Below are 23,639 nucleotides of genomic sequence, written 5' to 3'. Positions count from 1 at the left end.
GGGTGCACTCCACTTTCTGGCTCTGAAGCCCTGGTTTAAGAGATGGTCAACTGCTCACTCACAAGGGGAGAGAAGGAAACAGGAGCAAGGAAATAAAACCTCTCGTGTTTTTTCTTACCCTCCCTGGGGTGCTTTGGGCTCCCAGTGGGACATGGTCTGTCCCCTTGGAGACCCCTGCTCTAGACTAATGATTGCAAAGAAAAGTCTTCAGGTTGTCTTCGAAGAGGCAGCCTGAGCTAGAGGTGAGTGGGTGGGGGGTAGAGGCTGCCTGTCTGGGTTCAAGTTCCACCTCGCTGCCTTCCTTACCACCTGTGTGAGCATGAGCAAGCACTTCCCCATGCTGTGCCTCAGTTTCCTCATCTGTAAAATGAGAATTGTCCTGAGGATTAGCTGAGTTTGTGCAGGATATTTAGAATAGTGCGCAGCATGTGGTTGCCCTATGCATGTATTGGCTTTGAGTGATTTGAAGCTTTTGTCATTTCCAGTGTGGTTGAGTGCGCATGGCTGGAAGGAAGGAGGTCTCTAGCCCTGACCGGTGTACATCTCCTGGTCCTCAGCCTCTTCCCTGTGTATCCAACCTCTAGCACCACCCTTGACCTAGATTCAAGGATTTCAGGGAAATCAGGAGTCCGGCTGGGCTTCTTAGCAGGGCTGAGGTGGAAGGGGCACCCCCTGTAGTATGCGTGGCATTTCAGGTGCAGTTTTCCGGGTGGCCCTTGGCCAGGGCTGGAAAGGCAGCTTCCTAGGCTGGGGGCACTTCCTTTCTTAGGTCCCCTGAGACGGCCTTGGCAGCAGGGTTCAGGTCTAGGGCTATGTGACCTTGGGGCTTGGCAGCTGGGCCAGGTACCAGGTGCTTCTTCAAGTTCCCCTTTGTACCCTGGAAGGGCTGGTGGGTGGGCATGAGGGAAGCAAGGCAAAGGAAGGGGAGACATGGGCTCCAGGGACTGCTGAACTGGTGTCTGCCCTGTGCTGCCCATGGGCCGTGATGCAGCCCCAGGGAGTCCCCTTCACCCTGTTTGTGAGGATACTGGGGGTCCCCGGGGCTCTTCATCATGACAGCCCTGAGTCTTGGTGCAGCAGGCTGCTCCTTCACTGCAAACCTGAGATCTGCCTGTGGCATGCAAACATCCATGCTCACCTGGGCCCCCAGCCAAGCCGAAGGCCGTGATGTCTGATAATGAGTGCAGGCTCCTGTCCCAGGCTGCACAGCTCTTGACCACAAGGAAGCTGGTTTCCCAGTCTCCAGAGGGGTCTCTGGCACTGTTGAGTGACTGGGTTTGTTGTACCCAGCTGGACCACGGGCACAGAGCAGACCAGATCTAACAGCAGCAAGAGAGAGCCCATTCTAGAAGGGCCGCCTGGCTTCGAACCAGTTCCCCTTACTGGGTCTCAGAAAGAATGCAGTCAGCAGGCCCCGGTGGGGTAGGAACTCCACGCTGGTTCTGGGTGTTGAGTGTTTAGGGAAGGAGATGCTGTGAATAATTCTCCCTCTCTCCTCCCCAGGTTCATTTCCAGGCAGGGACTGTATCACTTCTTCTTTTCTTCTGTGTAATCTGCTGGTCTGTCACATGGACCTCCCTTAAAACACTGCTTTTGCATAATATTCCTTGGGCCTAAGTGTCAGTGGCACCCTGTTATCGATGGCCTACGTTTGTACTTTATTGTATTAATTAAAGTCCACAGCTAACCGCTGTAAGGAAGCAATGCAGCGGCCTCAGGGAGATGGCTCATTAGCATTGCAGTGCGGTTCTCATTAGCAGTGCAGAGGCCAACGGTCAGGCTAGGGTGGGCAGCCTTGCCCTGCCAGGACCCGGTTCCTTCCAGCTCCTTGGCCCACCACCTGCTACAGTGTATCCCTCCACCCCAGCCTTTGGAAAGAGGAAAAGGGAGGAAGGGGAGGGAAGCCATTTTCTTTCAAGGATGTGCCCTGGCCGTGAGGCACATTGGTGATCATTTAGTCATGTGACCATACCTGGCACAGGAGGGGCTGGGAGATGTAGTCTGTGGTTGGGCAGCCAAGTACCCAGGGAAGACTCCATTCTCCAAAATGACAGAAGTGGGATGCGGGTTGAGGGACAGCGGAGGGGTTGCCTCGTTTGGCATTCTGCACCCACCGAGGTCTCTTTTCTTTGCTTTCTGGACTTTGGGATCTCTGCCCTTGCCTGGGTCCTCTTGGCTTCAGGGAGACCTGTGTGGTTCCAGGCTCTGGGGACCCCTCCTAGCCAGGACCTTCCCCATCCCTGCCCTCAGCCGCTTTATCTTAATTTTTATCTTTCGAGGTTGGCTCGCTCCTCCCTGATGCCTTTCCCGGCCACGCTGCCCAGCACCCCCTGACTTTCAGTGAACTTCATGCATGTCTTTGCTACCCCTCTCCCCTCTCCTCAGCATAGGTGACCAGGTTTGGGATCAACATGTACATTCTTAGCTTAGCTAGGTGGAGTGCCCGCAGGATCCTGCCCCTGATGGTTTGCACATCCCATTTGTTGAGCACCTTGCTGGGCATACACAAGGCACATAGTTGATTTGGACCCTGTCCTTATGGAAGGGCCGTTCATGTGGGGGAGATATAGTAACAAGTCAAGACATAAAGAAATAGTGGGGAAGGAATAGGTGAAAAAAAAAACCCACAATAAAAACTGAACGAGGCCGGGCATGGTGGCTCACGTCTCTAATTCCAGCACTTTGGAAGGCCAAGGCAGGTGGATCACTTACGGTCAGGAGTTTGAGACCACCCTCACCAACATGATGAAATCCTGACTCTACTAAAAAAATACAAAATTAGCCGGGCGCGCTGGTGCATGCCTGTAATCTCAGCTACTTGGAAGACTGAGGCAGGAAGAAGTGCTTGAACCCAAGAGGTAGAGGTTGCAGTGAGCCGAGATTGCGCCATTGCACTCCAGCCTGGGTAACAGGAGCAAAACTCCACCTCAAAAAAAAAAAAACCACACAAAAAAACACCAAAAAAACCAAAAACTGAACCCAAACATACCTAGATGCTGACTAGGACCTTCCGTTAGCTGTGTGAGCTGGGTGAGTCACTTCTCCCTGAGCCCAAGTCCCTCTCTTGTGAAAAGGACATGCAGTCACATCAGTGTGCCCTCCCTAGGATTTTCCTGGCATGCTCAGCAAATAGAAGTCACTGATCACATTGTATTGATTTTCTGTCTATTGATAGATTTGCCGGTGGAGTTTCTGGCATGTGGCGGGAGGTGGTAGGAGGTTCTGTCTCTGGGAAAGGAAGGGGGTGTTCTCGGCTTGGCTCATTCACTGCGTCCTCATTACTCTGCCAGGGCTCCAACCTTACAGACATCTGCACCCAGCTCCTCCTGCAGGGGACTTTGTTAAAGATCTCCGCGGGCAACATCCAGGAGAGGGCCTTCTTCCTCTTTGACAACCTTCTTGTCTACTGCAAGCGGAAATCCAGGTGAGCGGCCGGGAGGCTGGGATGGGGTCTAACCTGCTACCTTCTCCAGGTGATCCTTTGGGCTTGTCACTTCCCTCCCCTGGGTCTCCCTTTCTTGAGTTGATGGGTTTGTTCTGAATCAGTGCTGTCTGGTAGAAATAACATGCAAGCCACATGTTATGTTAAATTTTCTAGTAGCCACGTTTCAAAAAGTAAAAAGAACCAGGTAAAATGAATTCAAATAATATCTTCTATTTAACCTAGTAGATCCCTAAATATTAGAATATTATATTTATAATTATACATGTAATTTTTCTTTTTAAAAATTATTAAAGAGATACTTTGTGTTGTGGTTGCTTTTGTGAGTTGGCGGGATGACTCTTTGCTGTTGTCTCTTTGCTGTTACTAAGTCCTCAAAATCTAGTGTGTATGTTACAGCACACCTCAATTTGTCCTGGCCACATTTCGAGTGCTCAGTAGCTACCTGTGGCTCATGGCTACCATATTGGATAGTGTAGGTCTAGATGATTGTGGAAGTTGGGAGGTCCTTTGTGACACCAACATCTTGTAAGATCTAAAAGTTGAAGGTTCAAGGGGAGTGACTAAAGCTCTTTCACTGTTAAGTTTTTGGAGGGTCAGGACAGTTTCTTCATCTTCTTTGTGTCTTTCACTGGCGTTTCTTGCACTCTGTAGAGTCTAGGACGAAGTGGATGGGTAGCTGAGTAGGTGGACGGAGGCAGGTGCACGTGTGATGATGGGAAGTGCGGTGACGGGTTGTGTGGGTACACGGGATGAGGGACAGACGGCTGGAGGTTTGAGACATGAATGGATGGTAGATAAAAGGAGGTAGAGAGGGAAAGAAGGAATGTTGGAATTGATGTGTGGGTGAATGAATGAATGTTCGCATGCTTGGAGGTTTAGGAGATGGCTGGATGGAGGACGAGATGGAGGGCTGGGACATGTGTTCAGGCGGTTAGAGAAATGGAAAGGAAGACTGGCAGATATGTGTTTAGATGAATGGTAGATTGGGGCCTTCAGGTACGGCATGTTGAGTGAATGTGTAGCTGGATGGATAGTGGGGTGGTTATATGATTGGGAAGGTGGGTGGGCGATGGAGGTTTGGAGATGAGTGGGTCGATGGCCGATTGGATGGCATGTTCATGGATGGGTGAGTGGTTGGTTGATGGTTGCCGAGGTGTTTGGGCTCTGGGAGGGAAAGTGGGACAGTTGGACCACTGAGTGGATGGTTGGGTGAGTGATCGAGAGAGGGGAAATGAGATGGATGCGGGGGTGGATGGCCGCAGTAGCTGCTGGGAACTGATGGTTGGGTGCATGAGTGGATTGGCACAGAGAGTTTCCCGACTTTAAGTTTTCTTGTTCAGCAGGTATAGGGTGGTCTCAGCTGACCACTGCAGCGCTTTTCAGATTCTCTTTGTTGTTACTTTGCCTTAGGAACAAAACAGTGATGTTCCAGAAGCTTCTTAACTCTTCTGCCTAGCAAAGACTAGCACTGAGGCCTGAGGTCCAGGCCCTAGGCCCTACTTTCAGCATTTCCTGTAACTTGCTCTGCCATGGCCATGCCACTCACCGTTTCTGAGCCCTAGTTTCCTTGTCTGTGCTGGCCTCCTAAGGTGTGGTGAGAAACCTTATCACTGGATGAGTGATGAATGGTCCATGCCCATGTGTGGGCTTCCCACTGTCCTCCTCTTTCAGTGGGCCTCTCTGAGCCTTGGTTTTCTCTTCTGTAAGGTAGGGATGATCAGCCCCTCCTTGTAGTCATGTGTGGCTAACAGCTAGCTCCCCCACCACTGGGCCCCTGTTTAGCCGTCTTTGTAGCTCTGTGACTTTGTCTCTCTGTGTCTTAGCTTCCTCATCTGTAAAACAGGGTGAATGATCATAGGTACCTCTTAGGACCATTGCGAAGATCAGATATGTGAGTATGCCTGGCACATAGTGGGTGCACAGCATTGTAGCTGCCAGCACCATTGTTGTTAACGTGGCTGTGGTGTGATCACACAGGTCAGGGCCTGGTGCACAGGAGGCTCTCAAACCATAGGCCCTCCCCATTACCCTCCCCCCCCCACCCCCGTCCTGGGCTTAGCCCTTCCTGTGAGGGCCTGGGCCTCCTGCTTTCCCTGTCTCCTGGTGACTGGCTCAGCACGACTCTTTCTCATTTGCTCCTTCCTTCCTGCCCACTCCTTGAGGTCAGTCTGTCTGTCTTGTGTCCTTCTGTCCCCCTCACGAATGCCCCCTTCTCCTCTTTCCCTGCCTCCTTTCTGATCTCTTTGGGCTGTCCACAGAGTCCTCCTTTGGTAGTTTCAGGGCTGCTGCCAATGTCCACCCCGAGTCCTGCCCCACCACTCTGCCCCAAGCTGCCTGGAGCAGGCACTTTTCCCAGAACTCTGGGGTTTGGAAAACAGAACATCCCCTTAGGCCTCTATGACCTGCTCCCAACTTTTAGCTGAGTTTGCTCAGCCTTTGGCTTTCGAGGGCAGGCTCACCTGTGCAGGGATATCAGCTGATTCTGATAGCACCAGATTCCCAGTGGGCTTCCTAGGGCCTTCCCTGTGGGCGCCCTGAACTCTTTCAAGGACGTTCCCCACCTCACTTCCATAAGTGAGCTGGGCTGGCCACAGGGAAAGGGCACATCTGTCTCCAGAGAGAAGCTGGCAGGTGGCCAGCATTCCTGCCCCTGGATGAAGCGCCAGAGGGCTGAGCTCTAAGAGGCCCGGGAGATTGGGCAATGGTGGGTGGATCTCCCGGCTGAGTCTGATGTGGCCTCCGGCAATGCCTGGAGTGGCGAGGTGACTGCTGACTGTGTTTGTCTTTGCCTGGGTCACCAGGCACCACCCGTCCGGGACATGGGTCAGGGGAGGTCTCTGACTCACAGTGCTTCTGGGCTAATTCAAAAGCAGAGGCTTCTTGGGTGTCAGAAATGGAAAATGGGAGGGAATGTTTTAAAAATCTACCTCCCACCCTCCAGAAGGGGAAACCAAGACCCAGAAGAGCCAAGTCTCATGCATCTCAGCCCCTGCCTAGTATCTTAGAGGCAGCAGTAGTGTCGCCGTTAAGAGCACAGAGGCTCTGCTTTCTTTCTGTGTGACCTTGAGCAAATGATGTCAGCTATTTGAGCCTCTGTTTCCCTATCCGTTAAATGGGGATAAAAGTAGTCCTCATTTCATGGGGTTGTTTTTACAGAGTAAGACATGTAAAGTGTACACATGTAACATGGTTAGAATAAGTCCCGGCACGTGGTCAAGTGGAGGAAATATAAATATATATCTTTATCTGGGTGTCCCACATCGCAGCTCAGACTTAAATTGTGTCTCAATGGGCTCTTTTTTTTTTTATCTTAACTTCTGCCCCTTGGATCTTCCTCATTACCAGTAAATGGTACCAAACTGAATTAAGTCAAAGTTTTCTCCAGAGAGACAGACCCAATAGGGTGTGTGTGTGTGTAAAGAGATTAATCATAAACAATTGACTCGTGATTATGGAGGCTGACAAGTCCCAAGATCTGTCATCCGCAAGCTGAAGACAAGCCAGCAGTGTCTTGTTCTGATCCCACGGTTGGCAGGCTCGAGACCCAGGAAGAGCTGATAGTTCTGTTTGCGTCTGGAGGCAGGAGAAGCAATTACCCAGGAGCTGAAGCCAGAATCTTCTTGATTTTGAGCTATCCTTCTCCCCATACTTACTTGATCAGCAGGTCCTTTCCATCCCACATCAGAACCTCAGTGCAATTCCAATAGTTACTCTAGGAGGGGGTTTGTGTACATGTGTGTATGCATGTATGTGTGTGTGAATGATCAGCTGACTGTAAAACTTACAGGAAAATCCAGAGACAGAAATAGCTAAGACAATTCTGAAGAAGGTCAAAGCTAGGGGACTGTTATTACCAGATTCCAAGTCTTTCGGTAAGGTCATAGTAATTAAGACAGCGTGGTATTGGTATGAAAATAGACAAGCGGAGTAATGGAATAGAATAGTGAGTTTAGAAGTAGACCCATGTAAGCAGTCATTTGAATTTCAGCAAAAGTACCAATGCAGTACAATAAATGGTGCTTTGTCAGTTTGCTATCCAGTGGGGGGAAAGGTGATTCCTGACCCTTACCTCATACCAAACACAAAAATCTACTTCAGCTGGATTGTTGATTTAAATGTGAAAGGTAAAACAATAACGCTTCTTGAAGAAAGCATAGGAGAATATCTTCATGATCTAGGGGTAAGCAAATGTCTTAAATAGGACAAACAGTGTGGTTGTAGATGAGAACTAAACTCATTTGACTATATTAAAATTAAGAATTTCATTAAAAAATACTGTGAAGAGGAGCGAAAAGACAAGCCACAGACTGGGAAAAGGTCTTTACAGTTCATATAATGGCCAGACTGTTCATCATTCAGAATATATAAAGAGGTCCTATAGCCAGACTTGGCCCTCTGCCTATTTTTGTCAATAAAGTTTTATTGGAACACAGCTATGCCCATTTGTTTATACTGTATACAATCTTAGATGCTTTGATGCCGTAAGGGTAGAGTTGAGTAGTTGTAACAGAGCCTGTATGGCCTACAAAACTGAAAATGTTTACTATTTAGCCCTTTTTGGAAAAAATTGCCAACCCCTGCTATAAATAATTAAGAAAAAGACGGACAATTCAACAATAAATAACAAGGGACAGTCATTTCACAAAAGAAGGCACCAGATCACCAATAAACATACAGAGGTGTTTGAGGTTACTTACTCATCAGGGAACTACAAATTAAATGTTAATGAGCTACTGCTGTATACATACCATAATGGCCAAAATGAGAAATAAAATGCCAGTTATAGAGGATGTGGGGCAACTGGAATGTTCCTACACTGCTGGGCATGGGAAATCGGTACAACTATTTTGGAAAACAGCTTGGCAGTATCTCCTAAAGCCAGTCATGCACATTCCTTGTAACTCAGGAAGTCAGCTCCTCAGGTATCTAACCCAAAGAAATGTGCACACGTGTTCTTCTGTCAGGCACGTATAGAAATGCTCACAGCAGCACCGAACTGAAAAGAAGCAAAATGTCTGGCTGTGTCACTACACCCAGCAGCACGGGTAACTCACAGCCATGAGGTTGAATGAAGGAAGCTAGACATAAAAGTACACACTTGTGATTCCATTTGTGTCAAGTTCAAAAACAGGTGAAGCAAATCTTTGGGGTTAGATGTCAGGGCAGTGGTTACCCTTGTCAGGGGAAGAGGGCAGTGATAGGAAAAGGGCAGGGGGGTGTTTATGGGATACTAAACATGTTGATACAAGTGTGTTTACTTTGCAAAACTTAACTGAACCCTATTAATGCTGCTTTGGGCATTTTTTTTTCTGTGTGGATTTTATACTTGAATACAAAGTTTGCAAAAACATGTATATGCACATATGTATGTATTTGTTTATATGTACGTGTACACACACACACACACACACCCTCATCCTCATCCTTTCTCATCTTGATGATTGCAGTGGGCTTCTCTCTTGTTCTAGTTCCTTCTCCACCAGTAGACACAGGGAGTCTTAGAACCGAAGTCTGTCCCATTCTGCCTGCCTCCGTGGCTCCCATCTCACACACACTGCAGAAGACCACATCTTCACCGCTTACAACTTAGTTTTCAGAGAGAGAAGTCTCTTCCACATTCCTGAATCCTCAGCTTATCTCCTATGTCATTTACCCACTTACAGTAACAATTGCACATCAGCCAAGTCAGTGTGGGAACAAACTCACTGGCTCTTGGTGCACATACAGCCTACCTGCTGGAGCAGAGGCCCGTGCACACCAGAGTGGCCTGTGAGCTCTGGGAGTTCATTTTCTGCTGTATCGTCACCAGAGCATTTAGCACCTCTGACCTAATGTATGACTTACCTTACTTTGGGACTGTCTCTGTGCCCTGCTTCCAACCCCATATTAGAAGTTGTGTTCCCAGAGATGTTATTTTGTTCACTGGTGCAGCCCCAATACCTAGAACAGTGCCTGGCACACGGTAGGCATTCTCCCCATGCTTGTTGGAGGCACAGATGGTTGTCTCCTAACTTGGCATCCTCCTCATAGGAAGTGCTGGCCAGATGTTTGTTGAGTGACTATTTTAGTCCCTTCAGGCTGCTATAACAAAATACTAGTAACTGGGGGTTTTAAACAACAGAAATTTGGTCTGGGTGTGGTGGCTTATACGCATAATCCCAGCACGTTGGGAGGCTGAGGCTGGTGGATCACTAGAGGTCAGGAGTTCGAGAACAGCCTGGCCAACATGGTGAAACCCAGTCTCTACTAAAAATACAAAAATTAGCTGGGCGTGGTGGTGTGTGCCTGTAATCCCAGCTACTCAGGAGGCTGAGGCAGGAGAATCGCTTGAACCTGGAAGGCAGAGGCTGCAGCGAGCTGAGATCACACTACTGTACTCCAGCCTGGGTGAGACAGTAAGACTTTGTCTCAATAAATAAATAAATAAATAAATAAAATAGGCCGGGCATGGTGGCACACGCCTGTAATCTCAGCACTTTGGGAGGTAGAGGCAGGCAGATCACGAGATCAGGAGTTCGAGACCAGCCTGGCCAACATGGTGAAACCTTCTCTACTAAAAATACAAAAATTAGCCAGGTATAGTGGAGGGCGCCTGTAATCCCAGCTCCTCTGGAGGCTGAGGCAGGAGAATCCCTTGAACCCAGGAGGCGGAGGTTGCAGGGAGCCGAGACCGAGCCATTATACTTCAGCCTGGGTGATAGAATGAGACTCTATCTCAAAAATAAATAAATAAATAATAAAATAAAATAAACAACAGAAATGTATTTTGTACAGTTCTGGAGGCTGGGAAGCCCAAGATCAAAGGTGCTGGTAGACTCGGTGCTGGTGAGGGCCCACCTTCTGCTTCATAGACAGTGCCTTCTTGCTGTGTCCTCCCATGGTGGAAGGGGTGAACCAGCTTTCTGGGGCTTCTTTTATAAGGGCCTGATCTCATTCATGAGGTCCTTTGCCCTCTGACATCATCATCTTTCAAAGGCCCTACTTCCTAATACCGTTACCTTGGGCTTTAGGATATAACATAAACATTTTGGAGGCACACCAACATTTAGACTATAGAAATAGGTGAATGATAGAATTCACTTGAGTGAATGATCAAACCATGGGAAGGTGGATGATGGTTGGATGGATGGATGGATGGATGGATGGATGAATGGACAATTCCAAGCCCTCCTTCCATTCTGGTCTTATTTCAGGAAGTTTCTGTCTCTGAGAAACTTAATCAGCCTTTCTCCATTTTCCGGCCAAGAAGAATGGGTTTCTGCTGCCTCTTGATGGTCTCCCATGTCTCTTCTTAGCTGAAAAGTAGCTCTGTGGGGTCAGCAAGGCCTGTAGCCTGTTTTTTAGATGAGGAAGCTGTGGCTGGAAGAGAAGTGACTTGTTCAAGTTACCCAACCACCAGCCAAATACTCCCGCTTCTGACCCCTGCCCAGGGCTCTTCTCTGTCCCTGGATGCCCCTGGGTGTTGCATTCCCCTTTGCGCTGTTGAAAACAGTTGCATCTGGGAGGTGATGTGCAGGGGACACTGATTTCTCACTGTCTTTCAGGGTTACTGGGAGCAAGAAGTCCACCAAGAGGACCAAATCCATCAATGGCTCCCTCTACATCTTCAGGGGTCGAATCAACACTGAAGTCATGGAGGTGGAGAATGTGGAAGATGGGACAGGTAGGCCCCTCCCCCAGCCCTGCCTGAGCCTTGCCTGTTCCTGGCACTGTCTCTGTTTCATTTAAATATATATTTCTTTTATCATGAGATATAACCTACCTACAGAAAAGTGCCCAGAACGTGGATGCATGAAGCGAACATCTGGATAGTTCACATTCAAGTTAAGAAATAAAACACTGCACCCCAAATCCTTCCTCCTTGCAATGTATTCCTCCCCCTAGAAGAAACCACTGTCTGAATTTTGTGATGATCATTTTCTTGCTTTTTAAAAACACTTTTACCTCCTAAGCATTTATTACTAAACATTTTAGTTAAAATTTTTGGTTTTGAACCTTATATAAGCGGTTATATGATTACATATGTTTAAGTGGCTTTACATATATGTGATTATATGTGTGTGTGTGTGTGTGTGTGTGTATGTACAGCCCACCTGGTCACATAATGGTCATGTCCATTTTACTTAAATGATCATAAAATATGATCGGCTGGGTGTGGTGGTTCACATCTGTAATCCCAGCACTTTGAGAGGTTGAGGTGGGCAGACTGCTTGAGCCAGTCTGGGCAATGTGGAGAAAACCCATCTCTATAAAAAATACAAAAACTAGCCAGACGTGGTGGCGTGCAACTCTGGCCTCAGCTTCTGGGGAGGCTGAGGTGGGAGGATCATCTGAGCCATGATTTCGCCACTGCACTCCAGCGTCAGTGTGGGTGACAGAGTGATACCTTGTCTCCCCGCTAAAAATAATATGGTTTACATTTTTTTTTTTTTTTTTAAGACAGAGTCTCACTTTGTTGCCCAGGCTGGAGTGCAGTACACTCAGCTCATTGCAACCTCCCCCTCCCGGGTTCAAGTGATTCTCCTGCCTCAGCCTCCCGGGTAGCTGGGATTATAGGTGGCTGCCACCGCGCCCGGCTATACATTTTTTCAAACCAACTGCTTCTTTCACACAACACTGCATTGGCGCGGTTCATACATGTCTCTTCACGTAGCTGTGTGCAGCTTGTTGGTTTCTGTTGCGGCAAAGTGTTCCATCGCATGAGCATTCCACACGTCATCCATTCTTTGGGTGATGGACATTTGGCCTGTTTCCATCGCTCACAGTCATGCACAGTGCCACTGTCAGGACTCATGTGAGCATCTCCTAGTATGTGTGCTTTTGAGCTTGTCCAGAGCAGGGATTCTTGCTTGGTTTTGAGCCACAAGCCTGTCTGGTAGCCTCGCGAAGCCCGTGGAGCCCTCCTTAGAGTCAGGCTTTCACTTCCCTAGATCATGCCAAACCTGGCAGACAGGCTTACCAGCTTGCATCCCAGCCAGCAGTGGGTAGGGTCCCCACATTTGACTTGGCTTGTCAGGCTGGCACTAAGGTTTTAAGTAACCCTGGTGCTTGAGTGAGATAGGAGGTATCTGGGAAGACTCCAGGCAGGGGTCTCCCGTGAGTCACTGCCATGTTTGTGCCTAGATGCAAGGTCTTCAAATGAAGCCCCCTGTCATTGAGTGGTTGAGAAGGGTCTTTGGTTGCAGAATGTCTTCCTTGCCCACTGGGCAAAGATAAGGAGTATTTGAAGGGTTGGAAGTACAGCTCCCCATCCTGACCCTGGTGAGGGCCCTGCCCCGTGCTGGAGTGCAAGGGCTTGATGATGGGGAGGATTGAGGGTCACGTGGCTGAGTCTCTGCTGCATCTTTGCCTCCTGCCTCTGCCAGCGGATTACCACAGCAATGGCTATACCGTCACCAACGGCTGGAAGATCCACAACACAGCCAAGAACAAGTGGTTCGTCTGCATGGCCAAGACGGCGGAGGAGAAGCAGAAGTGGCTGGATGCCATCATCCGCGAGCGGGAGCAGCGCGAGAGTGAGCGGCGGGTTTGGAGGGCTCTCTTGGGAATCCCTGAGCTGTGCGTGGCTTCTGCAGAGTCGGGGCTGTGTCTAGGGAAGGAGCATAGGGTCCTTTACAGGAGGAGCAGCTGCAAGAAGCAAGCATTTGAAGGGGCAGGGAGCTCTGGGACTGCTCTAACTTGGTGGTACCTCAGGGATTGCCCACAAGACAGATGGAGAAACTGAGGCCTGATAGAAGGGTCTTGCTGAAGGCCTTCACCCTTAAAGATGAGGACTCTAGATGCTCCTCTTTCCCCCACATAGCTCTATGCCCTGTGCCTGAGGTTTTATTTGGTATTCACTGAATCTAATTCTGGGAGGAGGGTCCATTGGGGCTGCCCATTAACCTCAGTCAGGAGTCCCTCCGGGTACAGGCACCCCCGAGGCAGTTCACATGACGAAGTGCAGAGGCTAGATATAATTGGAGGATGGGCTTGGGGCTGGGCATGCAACAGCCGTGCAGAAGCACTGCGCTGTTTTGTGCAGAGACCCCTAGGCAGGGAAAAGGAGGCCTTGGTGCGTTTTGGGGCAGGTTACTCCAGCTTCCCTGACCTCAGTGATCTCATCTGATAAATGGGGATCCAAGTTCCTGCTGCAGAGGGCTGTAATGCTGCTACAAGAGGTCTCGGATTAGGGCGCATTTCAAAATCTGACACAAGATCCTAAAAACCTTCCCCACCTCCCAGTTTTACTGAGGAGGAAACTGGGCCTTAGTTTCCTCTAAATGTATATCCTGCTTACTTGAAATTGGGGTGTCATAGACGCCACAATTGCCGTGTCTAAATCCTAGCTCTTCATCTCTCCCCAGCCTTCTGCCCCAAACCTGCTCTTCCCTTGACCCCTCCCTTCACCCCAGAGCTCAGAGTCAAACTCTTGCTATCATCTCTGGTCTCCCCTGCAACGCCTGCTCCCCAGGTTCAACAAATCAACAAGTCCCTTTAATTCTCCCCTTCAGATCTGGTGTGTTTTACCCATCCGCTCCTCCGCTTGTCTCCCTACTTCCAAGACAAGTCACCATCCTCTCTCAGGAATATGCGCCCAGTGGGGCCAAATCCATGGATTGTTTGTCTAGAGAAACTAGACATCTGGATTTTTAGGTGATATGTTCTGATCCTAAATGTTGCATCATTTGCTGTTGTCAAGATTAGATGGCGGTCAAAATAGAAAAATGTGGCAGAGATTAGAGTCAGGTCTTGTGCGTGTTGTCATGAAGAATGACCAGACTTTTATCACTGGGCTGGAATGAAGATCTCAACAAGTTTTCTGATAACCTGTGAATCTGGAAACCCACCCTGGGGTTGGGTGGGAATAGGGAGGTGATTAAGAACATAGCTCTAGCGCTTGACTCCTGGGTTGAAGGCATGACTCCCAGGACTTAACCTCTCTGGGTCTCAACTTTGCCGTCTGTAAAATGGTTGTTTTGAGGCATCAATGGCAGGTGCCCAGGGCAGTAACAGTCAGTGCCCTCTAGCTGCTGCTGGCTTGGTGGTGGTGGGGGGCAGATGGGGGGACAGGTGGCAGGCCAGCTTTCAGGAGCTGTGGGCCTGCCCCCTGTCTCCCTCTACCCCCCTGCCCTGGGTCTGGTGCTCTCTCCAGTGCTGACCGTGCCCCTGTGTAGGCCTGAAGCTGGGCATGGAGCGTGATGCCTACGTCATGATTGCGGAGAAGGGGGAGAAGCTGTACCACATGATGATGAACAAGAAGGTGAACCTCATCAAGGACCGCCGGAGAAAGCTGAGCACTGTCCCCAAGTGCTTTCTTGGCAAGTGAGTGGCCTCACCCTGAATGCCCTGGGTCCCCGGGCTCTCAGTTGGAGGTGGGGCAGATCATCCCCATCTACCCATGTGGCCTGGCCCTGCCCAGGAGCTGTCCTGGGTGGAGCCATGAAAGGACCTGAATCCCCATGGAGCAGCCCTCAGAGGTCAAGAAGGCTAATGGGGTCCCCAAATCAGGTCTTTCAACCCACTGCCAGACATAAGTTTTTCATTGTGACCTGGTACACTCATCCATGTAATGTATGACCGAAGCTGAGATTCCACAGAACTTGCTGTGCTTGATCCACTCTGAAAATATCTGTTTGTTCTATTCTATTCTATTCTATTCTATTCTATTCTATTCTATTCTATTCTATTCTATTCTATTCTGTTGCTTCTTCATTCCTTTCAAAATTAATGCTGGCAAGATCCATGACATCGCTTCACAAAGCACTAATGGTTTGAAAAATGCTGCTGTAGCACTTGGGGAAAGAGAAGCCATTGTAGGTATTTCAAGCAGAGAGGTATTGAACACAGGTAATTGATTACAAAGGTGTTTTAAGGGCTGGAAGAACAAAGGTAGGCACCCCCCCCAACCCTTTTTTTCTTTTTTCTTTTTTCTTTTTTTTTGGCTGGGGCTGCCATAACAAAGTCACACAAAACTGTGTGGCTTAAACAGCAGAAATATATTGCTTCACAGTTCTGGAGGCTGGCAATCCCAGGTCAGGGTGTCAGCAGGGTGGGTGTCTGGTGAGTCCTCTCTTCCTGAGTTACATGTGAGGGGCAAGGAAAGCTTCTATAAGCTTGTCAGTGCTCAGCCTCCACTTTCTGTGTTTGGGAAATGCAGCCTCATTTTATAATGGGGGTTTATAGGGGTCAGAACACAAGTCTGACTCTTACACTCAGGTCACCTGAGGGACAGGGCTGGGACACGGGAGAGGCAGAAGAAATCCAGTCCTTGTAAAATGGCCTGGATGTTTTGAGGCCCTACAATGTGCTAGACACTTCAGAGAGGACAAAGGGCTTGAAAGCTTGTGAAGCTTGTGGTGCAGCTGGGGAGAGAAGTTGGCCTGCAATGCGGGACCTTTGTTTAGAATGTATGGACTTAGGCTCCCCCCACTTCCCTAAAGCTTTTGCAGAGGCGTAGGGCAAAAGCTGCTGCTTTCTCACAGTGCTGTGGACCAGCTGAGAGGTTGCCTGGGGTAGGCTTGAGCCAGGATGGTCACTGTGGAGCCGGGGAACCGGGACTGTGTTCTAGATAACTTGGAAGGCAACGGCCTTTGCTGATGGGGTGGAGAAGTAACGGGAGTTCAGGACTGCAAGGCGCTGGAAAGCTGGAGTTGCTCCTTTGAGAAGGGGAAGAAGATGGTGAGAGGAGCAGGTGCAGGGGCAGTGGGAAGCCCGGGAGTGCAGTTGTGGGTGGTTACGGTCAGGCTGGTAGACATCCAGATGGAGATGTGAGCTTGTTGGTTAGATGCAAAATCTTAACTTGGGGAGAAGAGTCTGCATGGGGATGTATACCCGGGAGATGACATTAAATGGTCTTTAAAGCCACGAGACAGACTGAAGTGCTCAAGGGAGCCTGAAGGGAGAGAAGAGGCAGCCCTGGGCCCTAGGACCCAGCATTGGAAGGAGGAAGGGGCGGAGACCTCTGAGTGGAGCTGCTGGCGAGAAGGTGATGCTCCTCCAGAAGCCGAGGCAGGAGGCAGGAGGCAGGAGGCAGGAGCAGGTCCCCGGGAAGGAGCAGGAGCCCGGTGGAGGTTGAAATGCTGATAGATATTCAGGGTGCAGTGTGGGTGCTGGGCAGGCCACGGAGGCCAAGTGTGGGCTTGGGGACAGCTGGCAGTCGTGGCCTGAGGCTCGTGGTGGAGGGACAGCAGGTGGGAGGGTTCGGACCCGCAGGGCGCCTTGGACTCGGATGCCCTGTTGCCCTCAAGGATCAGGAACTCCAGTTTTGAGCTTCCGTGGAGAGGAGAGTTTGGGCCGGGGAGTCCTGCTGGCTGGGGCAGGTGGGGCGGGGCAGCCTGGCTGGTCTTTTCAGCTAACTCCTAATCCCACAGGAAAGGAGGTTTTTCTCTCAGGAGGGGCCTGCTTCCGGGCCCCCAGGGGCCGGAGAACCTTCCTGTCTCCTGCCAAACTGCTCAGTCAGGACGGATGAGGCAGCCTGTCTGATTGATTAGTACTTCGAGGAGTGTTCTGCCTCCTCAGGAAGGATTAGGGAGATTTCTTTTACTGCCCATTTGAAACAGGGCCAGGTCTGCAGCTTGTTTTGTAACTACAGGTCCGAAAGGGCCAGACTTTCTGTGGGAGATTGTTCTGATAAACGCTTCTTTCTCCCTGCACGGCTTGGCTCTGTACACAGCCCTAGGGTTTGTGATCCTGTCCTCACCAGCGTCCTGCTGAGTCTTCTTGTCCCAGATGCATCCCTGTTCCCCTCGGTTGGAAGGACTTGGTAGCCTCAGAGATATTGATCAAGCCGTTTGCTCCATGCACTGGCATTCAGCCCTGTCTTTTAATCCCCACACAACACCGAGAAACAGGCACTGCCATTATCCTCATTTTAAAAGTTGGGAAACTGAGGCACAGAGAGGAAAAGCATTCTGTACAAGATCACAAAGCCACAACGGTGGTCTGGGATTTGAACCCAGGACTGGGTGGCTTCAGGCCTGTGCTGTCTTTCACTGTGCTCTGCCTCGTCTATTCATATTTATTTCTACTCGGCACAGTTTATTTTTCCCTGGTAGTTCCTCTCTCTATAGCTGTCTCCGCTGTTAGGAAACTGTATGAATATAAAAAGTGTCTGATTTATCTTTTGTTTTTTAGAGACAGGGTCTTGCTCTGTTGCCCAGGCTGGAGTATAGTTGTGTGATCACAACTCACTGCAGCCTCAAACTCCTGGGCTCAGGCGATCTTCCTGCCTTCTGAGTAGCAGGGACTGTAGATGCATACCACTGCGCCAGGCTTCTATAGCTGTGTTTTACTTTTGTACAGATGCGAGTCTTCCTTTGTTGCCCAGGCTTACCTTAAACCCCTGGCTTCAAGCAGTCCTCTCACCTTGGCTTCCCAAAGTGCTGGAATTACAGGTGTGAGCCACTACACCTGGCTTGATTTGTCTTTATAACCATCAAGGGTTGGGCTTTGAGTTAGATTTGGGCTCAAGTCTCCGTTCCCTCACTTTCTAGCTGTGTGACATTGGGCATGTTTCTTAACCTCTCTGAGCCTCTGTGAATGATCAGTTAAAGAGAGATAGTAAAATATACCTCGGAGGACTGTTGGAGGATACAGTGAGAGAACGCATGAGACATGTGTGACCCAGTGCTGGCAAGGCCGGCGGGAATTGTACTGGGCTGTGCATGATGTGAGGTGTGGAAGCGTGTATGAAGAAGGGGTGTCCTTCTGCCCTACTTAGAGAAAAAAGTCGTAGATGCCACATTTAAAAAGCAAGGAATAAAATCTGTGTATGAATGTGGAGGGTGTCCCAGGAGGAGCATGGCGCGTACCCTCCGGCATCCTCAGATTGTAGGGGGGACAAACAGGTTCATTCACTCACGGATTTGCTCACTCAGCATGAGCCAGTCCCCGCTGTGTGCCAGTCAGGAATAGGACAGATGAAGTCCCAGCCCTCAAAGAGGTAAGCACCCAGTGGGGGGAACCGGACAACAGAAAAGTAGACAGATATAAAGGGAATTTCAGCAAGCTGATGAATGCGCTAAGGAAGTACTTCGGGTGAAGTCAAGCTGGTTCAACAGTGTGGGCAGTCAGGGCCCCTGAGGGGTAGCGACGTTTAACCACGATCTATGACAAGCAAGAGACAGCCATGAGAGGGTGTGGGGTGCAGCATTCCTGGCTTAGGGGGAGTAGGTGCCAAAGGCCTGAGGCTAGAGTCAGCTGTGAGTGATGGTGGAGCAACAGGAGGCCATCGTGGCTGGAGGCGAGTGGCTGGAGGGGCGGGAGATGCGGCCTCAGCAGTTAGAGGGGTCCCATCAGGGAGGGCCTTGGTAAGCAGCTCGCATTTCAGTCTTGGTGCTCTGGGAAGCCACTGGGGGAGTCTCAGTAGTGGAGTGAGATGAGGATGTCACTCATCACCCTGGCCCAGATCGAGGGCACTGGTGGAGCTGTCGGAACTTAAGGTGACCATGTGTGATGAGGTGTGTCTGGCAGGGGCTGTCAGGAAAAGCTTCCTGGAAGGAGAAGGCCTTGGGTTTCACCCTTGGCAGAGATTAGATACCGTGCAGTTATGGACGTCTGCCAGAGTGAAAGCTCCAAGGTGGAAGGGGCCTTGGTGTCTTGGCCACCTGTATGCACAGGTGCAGGGTGTTAGCGTGCACAAGAGGGTCGGAAGGATTTGTCCAACACTGTCATCTCTAGGAGTCACAGGGGTGGGTATCTACCCCCTAGTCCCTACCCTCTTGGAGCCCATGGCCCACGGAGGAATCAGGCAAGAAAAAGGGGATTCTTGTGCTAGGTTGTAAGTGGTACCTTGGCCTGAGCTCGGGCGGCTTTCTCAGGAGGACTGCAGAGACATTTCCTGTGTATTCCCTGTGCTTCACCCTGACTGTGGCCATGGTAGGCTAAGTAGATGTTTACGGGGTGAATGATTCTAGGAGGTGGGAAGGAAGGAGGGGTGAAAGTGGGCACATCCTAACTCTCAGCTCACCCCACCATCCCTGACTCTCAAACTCCCCACCGAGCTAAATTGCCTGCTCCCTGTGTCTCCAGTTCTCCTCATACTGTCCCGAGCTATGTCTTTCTGGGAGTGTGGACCTAGCTGCCCTTTGCACCCCACGCCCTTCCCCGCTGGCAGATCGTAGTTCCCTAACCTTACCTCTCAGGGCCTCTGTGCACTGAATCCACTGCCCAGAACACTCATCCCTGTACCCCAGAGGTGACTAGCAGTGCCCCGCTGACCTGATACAGTTAGCAGACATGTTTTCCTCGGCCCATGTAGTGCTTTCAGAAAGTTTTGGATTTGATAGGAACATTTAATGATTGGGAGATTTCACAGGAAATGCTGGATTTCCTCACTCTCCTGAGAAGCTGTTAGATGCGTTTGTCTTCTAACATCGGGTCGTGATGGGCTCCACTGAAGAGTGGCTGCCAGCTTTAGACACAGCAGGCGCTGGCTGGTTCCGCAGTCTCCTCCTGGCCTGTTTTGCATATTTACAAGTTTGAGACCCCTGCACTAGAGATGAATTTTATTGGGTTTTGCATATTGCATCCCAGCTCAGGATTTCCTATGACTAGAAATTTTGCCTGCTAAATCCAGAAGGCAACTGAATGAGCCTCTTGCCAGGTGGGCTCTGATGAGGCCCAGAGAGGCACGAGGACCTGCCCAGCTTTGCCCAGCAAGCTGTGAACCCTCCTTGATCCCTCAGAAAGTGGCAAGACCCAGTTTGGGCAGAAACATAGGGCAGAGTTACTGTCCTCTGGGCCATCTTCTTGTGCCCCAGGTGCTGTGGGATACTTCCTGTCCCCTAACTCTGGCCACAGAGTTGCTGATCAGTGCCAGAGGTGGCCCCCAATTAGACAGCTGGTGGGCCACCGGATGCCGGCTGGAGAGCTTCCGAGAGTGGGCACTCACACATCTGTTCTCCTCCTTCAGCTGCTGGCAGCATTCTCCCTGTTGCTGAGTTCCAAGACTTTGAGAATGGAACTAGGGGTGGACAGGACCCAGAATGATCCCTTCCCCACCCGGGGCTCCTGTCCCACAAAGCAGATGTGTTTCTTCTGCTCCCCACTCTGCCTCCAGCCAGGGCATTCTGAATGTCCCAGCACGCACCGCTACCTACACACCAGGCAGATCTTTGCTCTGCCAAACACTGGGAAGCTAAAAATAGCCCTGCCCCCCTCTGGCCCTGTAATTGGAGGCGGGACAGCTGGTTTCGATAAGCAGGGCGCTCAGGCTCTGGCCAGCTGCCACCTGCTTTCATTGAACACAGATTGCCTCGGCGGAAACAGTCCCATTCCAGGCTCTCTCCCTTTTCCTGCTGTGTTTGAGTGGGTTGAGCTCTGGGCTGAGCCTGAGAAGCACCCCCAGGAACCAGGACCTGGGGGCCTGGCTGAGCCTCTCCCCAGTGGGCAGTCAGGTGGGGGTTGGAAAAGCTGCCTGTCTTCCTCTGGCCTGGGAAAACTTCTGTCTACCCGAGACCTTCCTGCTGACCCTAGAACATTTCTTTCTGTTGGATGGTTCATTCCCTCATTTGTTCCATAAATGATCGTTGAGCCCTGCTCTGCATCAGGCCCTCTGGTAGGTGCTGGGGATAGTGCCATAAAGAAGACAGAGAAAACCCCCTGTTTGTGTCATTACATTCTGGTTGGAGGAGATGGTCAGCAAACACATAAAGTAAATCTGTAAACAAGACCACTTCAGACAGTGAGAAGTGCAAAAAAAGGAAGCAACACAGAGGTGTGATGGAGTGGATAGGGGCAGGACCATTTTAAATGAGGTAGTCGGGGAAGGCTTCTCTGAGGAGGTGACATTTGTGCTGAGACCTGAAGGATGAGAAGGACATTTGCTTGAAGAGCTGAGGAAGGCCGTTGTCAGGCAGGGGGAAGAGCAAGTGCAACGGCCCGAGGCAGGGGGGAGTCTGGTATTTTTTTAATAAGGGAAAGATGGTAGGTGTGGCTAAGCCTTAACCAGTGAGAGGTATTGTGGGTAAGATCAGTCAGGGTGGCAGTAGGTCATGCTGGGCCTTGTTGATGTCCATGTGGGCAGAGTTGGGATGTTTTTCTGAGTAGTAAACCTGTGGGAGGGTTTTGAACATGGAAATGACATGGTGTCATCACTGTTAGCTCTCCTGACTCCCCGCCATCATCTTTCTGGCCCCCCTATTATTTCTTCCTGCATGCCTGTCCATTCTGTCTGTTCATCTGTCCAGCCACCACCCTACCCAGCCACCTGTGATCCATCCCTCACCCTTCCCCCATCTACTCACTCTCTTCACCACCCCATTGTTCATTTCTCTATTAAGTCATCTGTCTGTTCATTCATCCACTTACCCACCTATCTGCCCACCCATGTGTTGGCTGGCTGTCTGGCGGGCCATCTGTCCATCCATCCATACAATAATCCATCGACGTCTAGTCACTCATCCACCAACCTGCTTGCTTACTCCTCCTTCCTTCCTTCCTTCCTTCCTTCCTTCCTTCCTTCCTTCCTTCCTTCCTTCCTTCCTCCCTTCCTCCCTTCCTCCCTTCCTCCCTTCCTCCCTTCCTCCCTTCCTCCCTTCCTCCCTTCCTCCCTTCCATCCAGCTTGAGGCAGACCTGGAATCTGGTCACACTCTCCTCTCTGCCATTGGCATGAGAAGCATGAAGCCTCAGTATAGCCCCAAGGGCTATGGATTCCTAAACTCCACTTCCCTATGGGAAGTTGTAGCTGTCATTTCCAGGGGTGGATGTAGCCAGGTTCCTGTGGTCCCAGCATTGGGGAATTCCTCTCAACCACATACTATGTTCCTGGCAGTGAGTTCGTTGCCTGGCTCCTAGAAATTGGTGAAATCAGCAAGACGGAAGAAGGAGTCAACTTGGGCCAAGCCCTGTTGGAGAATGGTATCATCCACCATGGTGAGTGGAGGGCTGGGCCCAGCTGGAGGGGTAGGAACAGGTCAGACCCCAACTGTGCCATGCTTCCACTAACTCAAGCAGCTCCTAGCCTTCCGTGCAGCCACCTTGTTCCCTGGGCACAATGTGGCCCGCAGGAACGTGGATGCCCTTATAAAACTGCCTTTAGGGCTAGAAGACCCAGCACTCACCTAGGCACCAGCAAGTCAGGAACACCTCAAAAAGCTGGGAGAAGGGGAGTAGAATCTTTGATCCATCCCTTCATTTGTTTAAGTTTTAGTTATTCAGCAAATATTTATTGAGTGCCCAGAATGTGGCAGGCACAGTTCATACCACAATGAACGGGTGGAGGACGTGCCTGTCCTCATGGAGCCAAGTTGGAAGGGACAATAAGATCTTTACTTACGTATCTTTACAAAGCAAGATAGTAAAATATGGTAGGTGTAGGGAAGGAGGGTAAACGGTATGGTGTTCTTTGGGAGGCCAAGGTGAGAGACCTGTTTGGATGAACATGTTAGCAGGATCACAAGGTCAGGAGTTCGAGACCATCCTGGCTAACACAGTGAAACCCTTTCTCTACTAAAAATACAAAAATTAGCCAGACGTGGTGGCATGCACCTGTAGTCCCAGCTACTCAGGAGGCTGAGGCAGGAGAATTGCTTGAACCTGGGAGGTGGAGGTTGCAGTGAGCTGAGATCGTGCCATTGCACTCCAGCCTGGGCAACAGAGCGAGACTCCATGTCAAAAAAAAAAAAAAAAAAAGAGTGTAGTGTTGGGGTTCATTTCTGAATAGGGGAAATGGGGAAGGCCTCACCAAGAAGGTGACATTGGAACCAGGACCTGAGCCACCAGTGAGGAGCAGACCCAGGTGGGCATCATGGTTCCAGGCAGAGGGAACAGCAAGTGCAGAGGCAGAGTCTAAGTGAGTTGTGCAGGGAATAGCAGGGAGGGAGTGTAGCTGCCTCAGAGTGAGGAGGGGGTGTGGTAGGAGACGAGGTCAGAGGGCACAGGGCTGGTGGGAGAGTTGAGGAGGTGAGATCAGATCCTCTAGAGAATTGTAGTGTCTTTGGCTTTTACTCTGAGTGAGCTGTGAAGGTGCGGCTGAGCTCTGTAGAGAGGAAAGACCTGTTTGGATAAACATGTTGGTAGAATTCCTCTGGCTGCCCTGGGGAGACTGTTGGGACCAAGGGTGACAGCAGGAAGCCGAGCAAAGAGGCTGCTGTGATAGTCAAGGTGGGAGGCGAAGGTGGTTCGGGCCAGTGTAGGAATGAGATGATTGATATCTGAGTGAGATGATTGATGTCTGAGTGAGATGATTGATTGATATCTGAGTGAGATGAT

The 23,639-nt window shown here is 50.3% G+C and overlaps 1 protein-coding gene across 1 annotated transcript in view; it reads left to right on the top strand.

Annotated features, from left to right (window-relative positions):
* PREX1 (phosphatidylinositol-3,4,5-trisphosphate dependent Rac exchange factor 1) overlaps positions 1 to 23,639 on the top strand; it is a 205,015-nt gene that overhangs the window by 124,390 nt on the left and 56,986 nt on the right. Inside the window, exons 7-11 of the mRNA XM_017541375.2 lie at positions 3,291 to 3,424; positions 10,990 to 11,108; positions 12,811 to 12,960; positions 14,602 to 14,749; positions 22,201 to 22,301. Coding sequence (XP_017396864.1) covers positions 3,291 to 3,424; positions 10,990 to 11,108; positions 12,811 to 12,960; positions 14,602 to 14,749; positions 22,201 to 22,301 — 652 coding nt within the window. The remainder of the gene's footprint in view (positions 1 to 3,290; positions 3,425 to 10,989; positions 11,109 to 12,810; positions 12,961 to 14,601; positions 14,750 to 22,200; positions 22,302 to 23,639) is intronic.

This window comes from Cebus imitator, unplaced genomic scaffold, assembly GCF_001604975.1.
Source record: "Cebus imitator isolate Cc_AM_T3 unplaced genomic scaffold, Cebus_imitator-1.0 Scaffold132, whole genome shotgun sequence".
Lineage (NCBI taxonomy): Eukaryota > Metazoa > Chordata > Mammalia > Primates > Cebidae > Cebus > Cebus imitator.
Note: the sequence above shows the minus strand (reverse complement) of the source record. Positions and strands in the feature narration are given on the sequence as shown.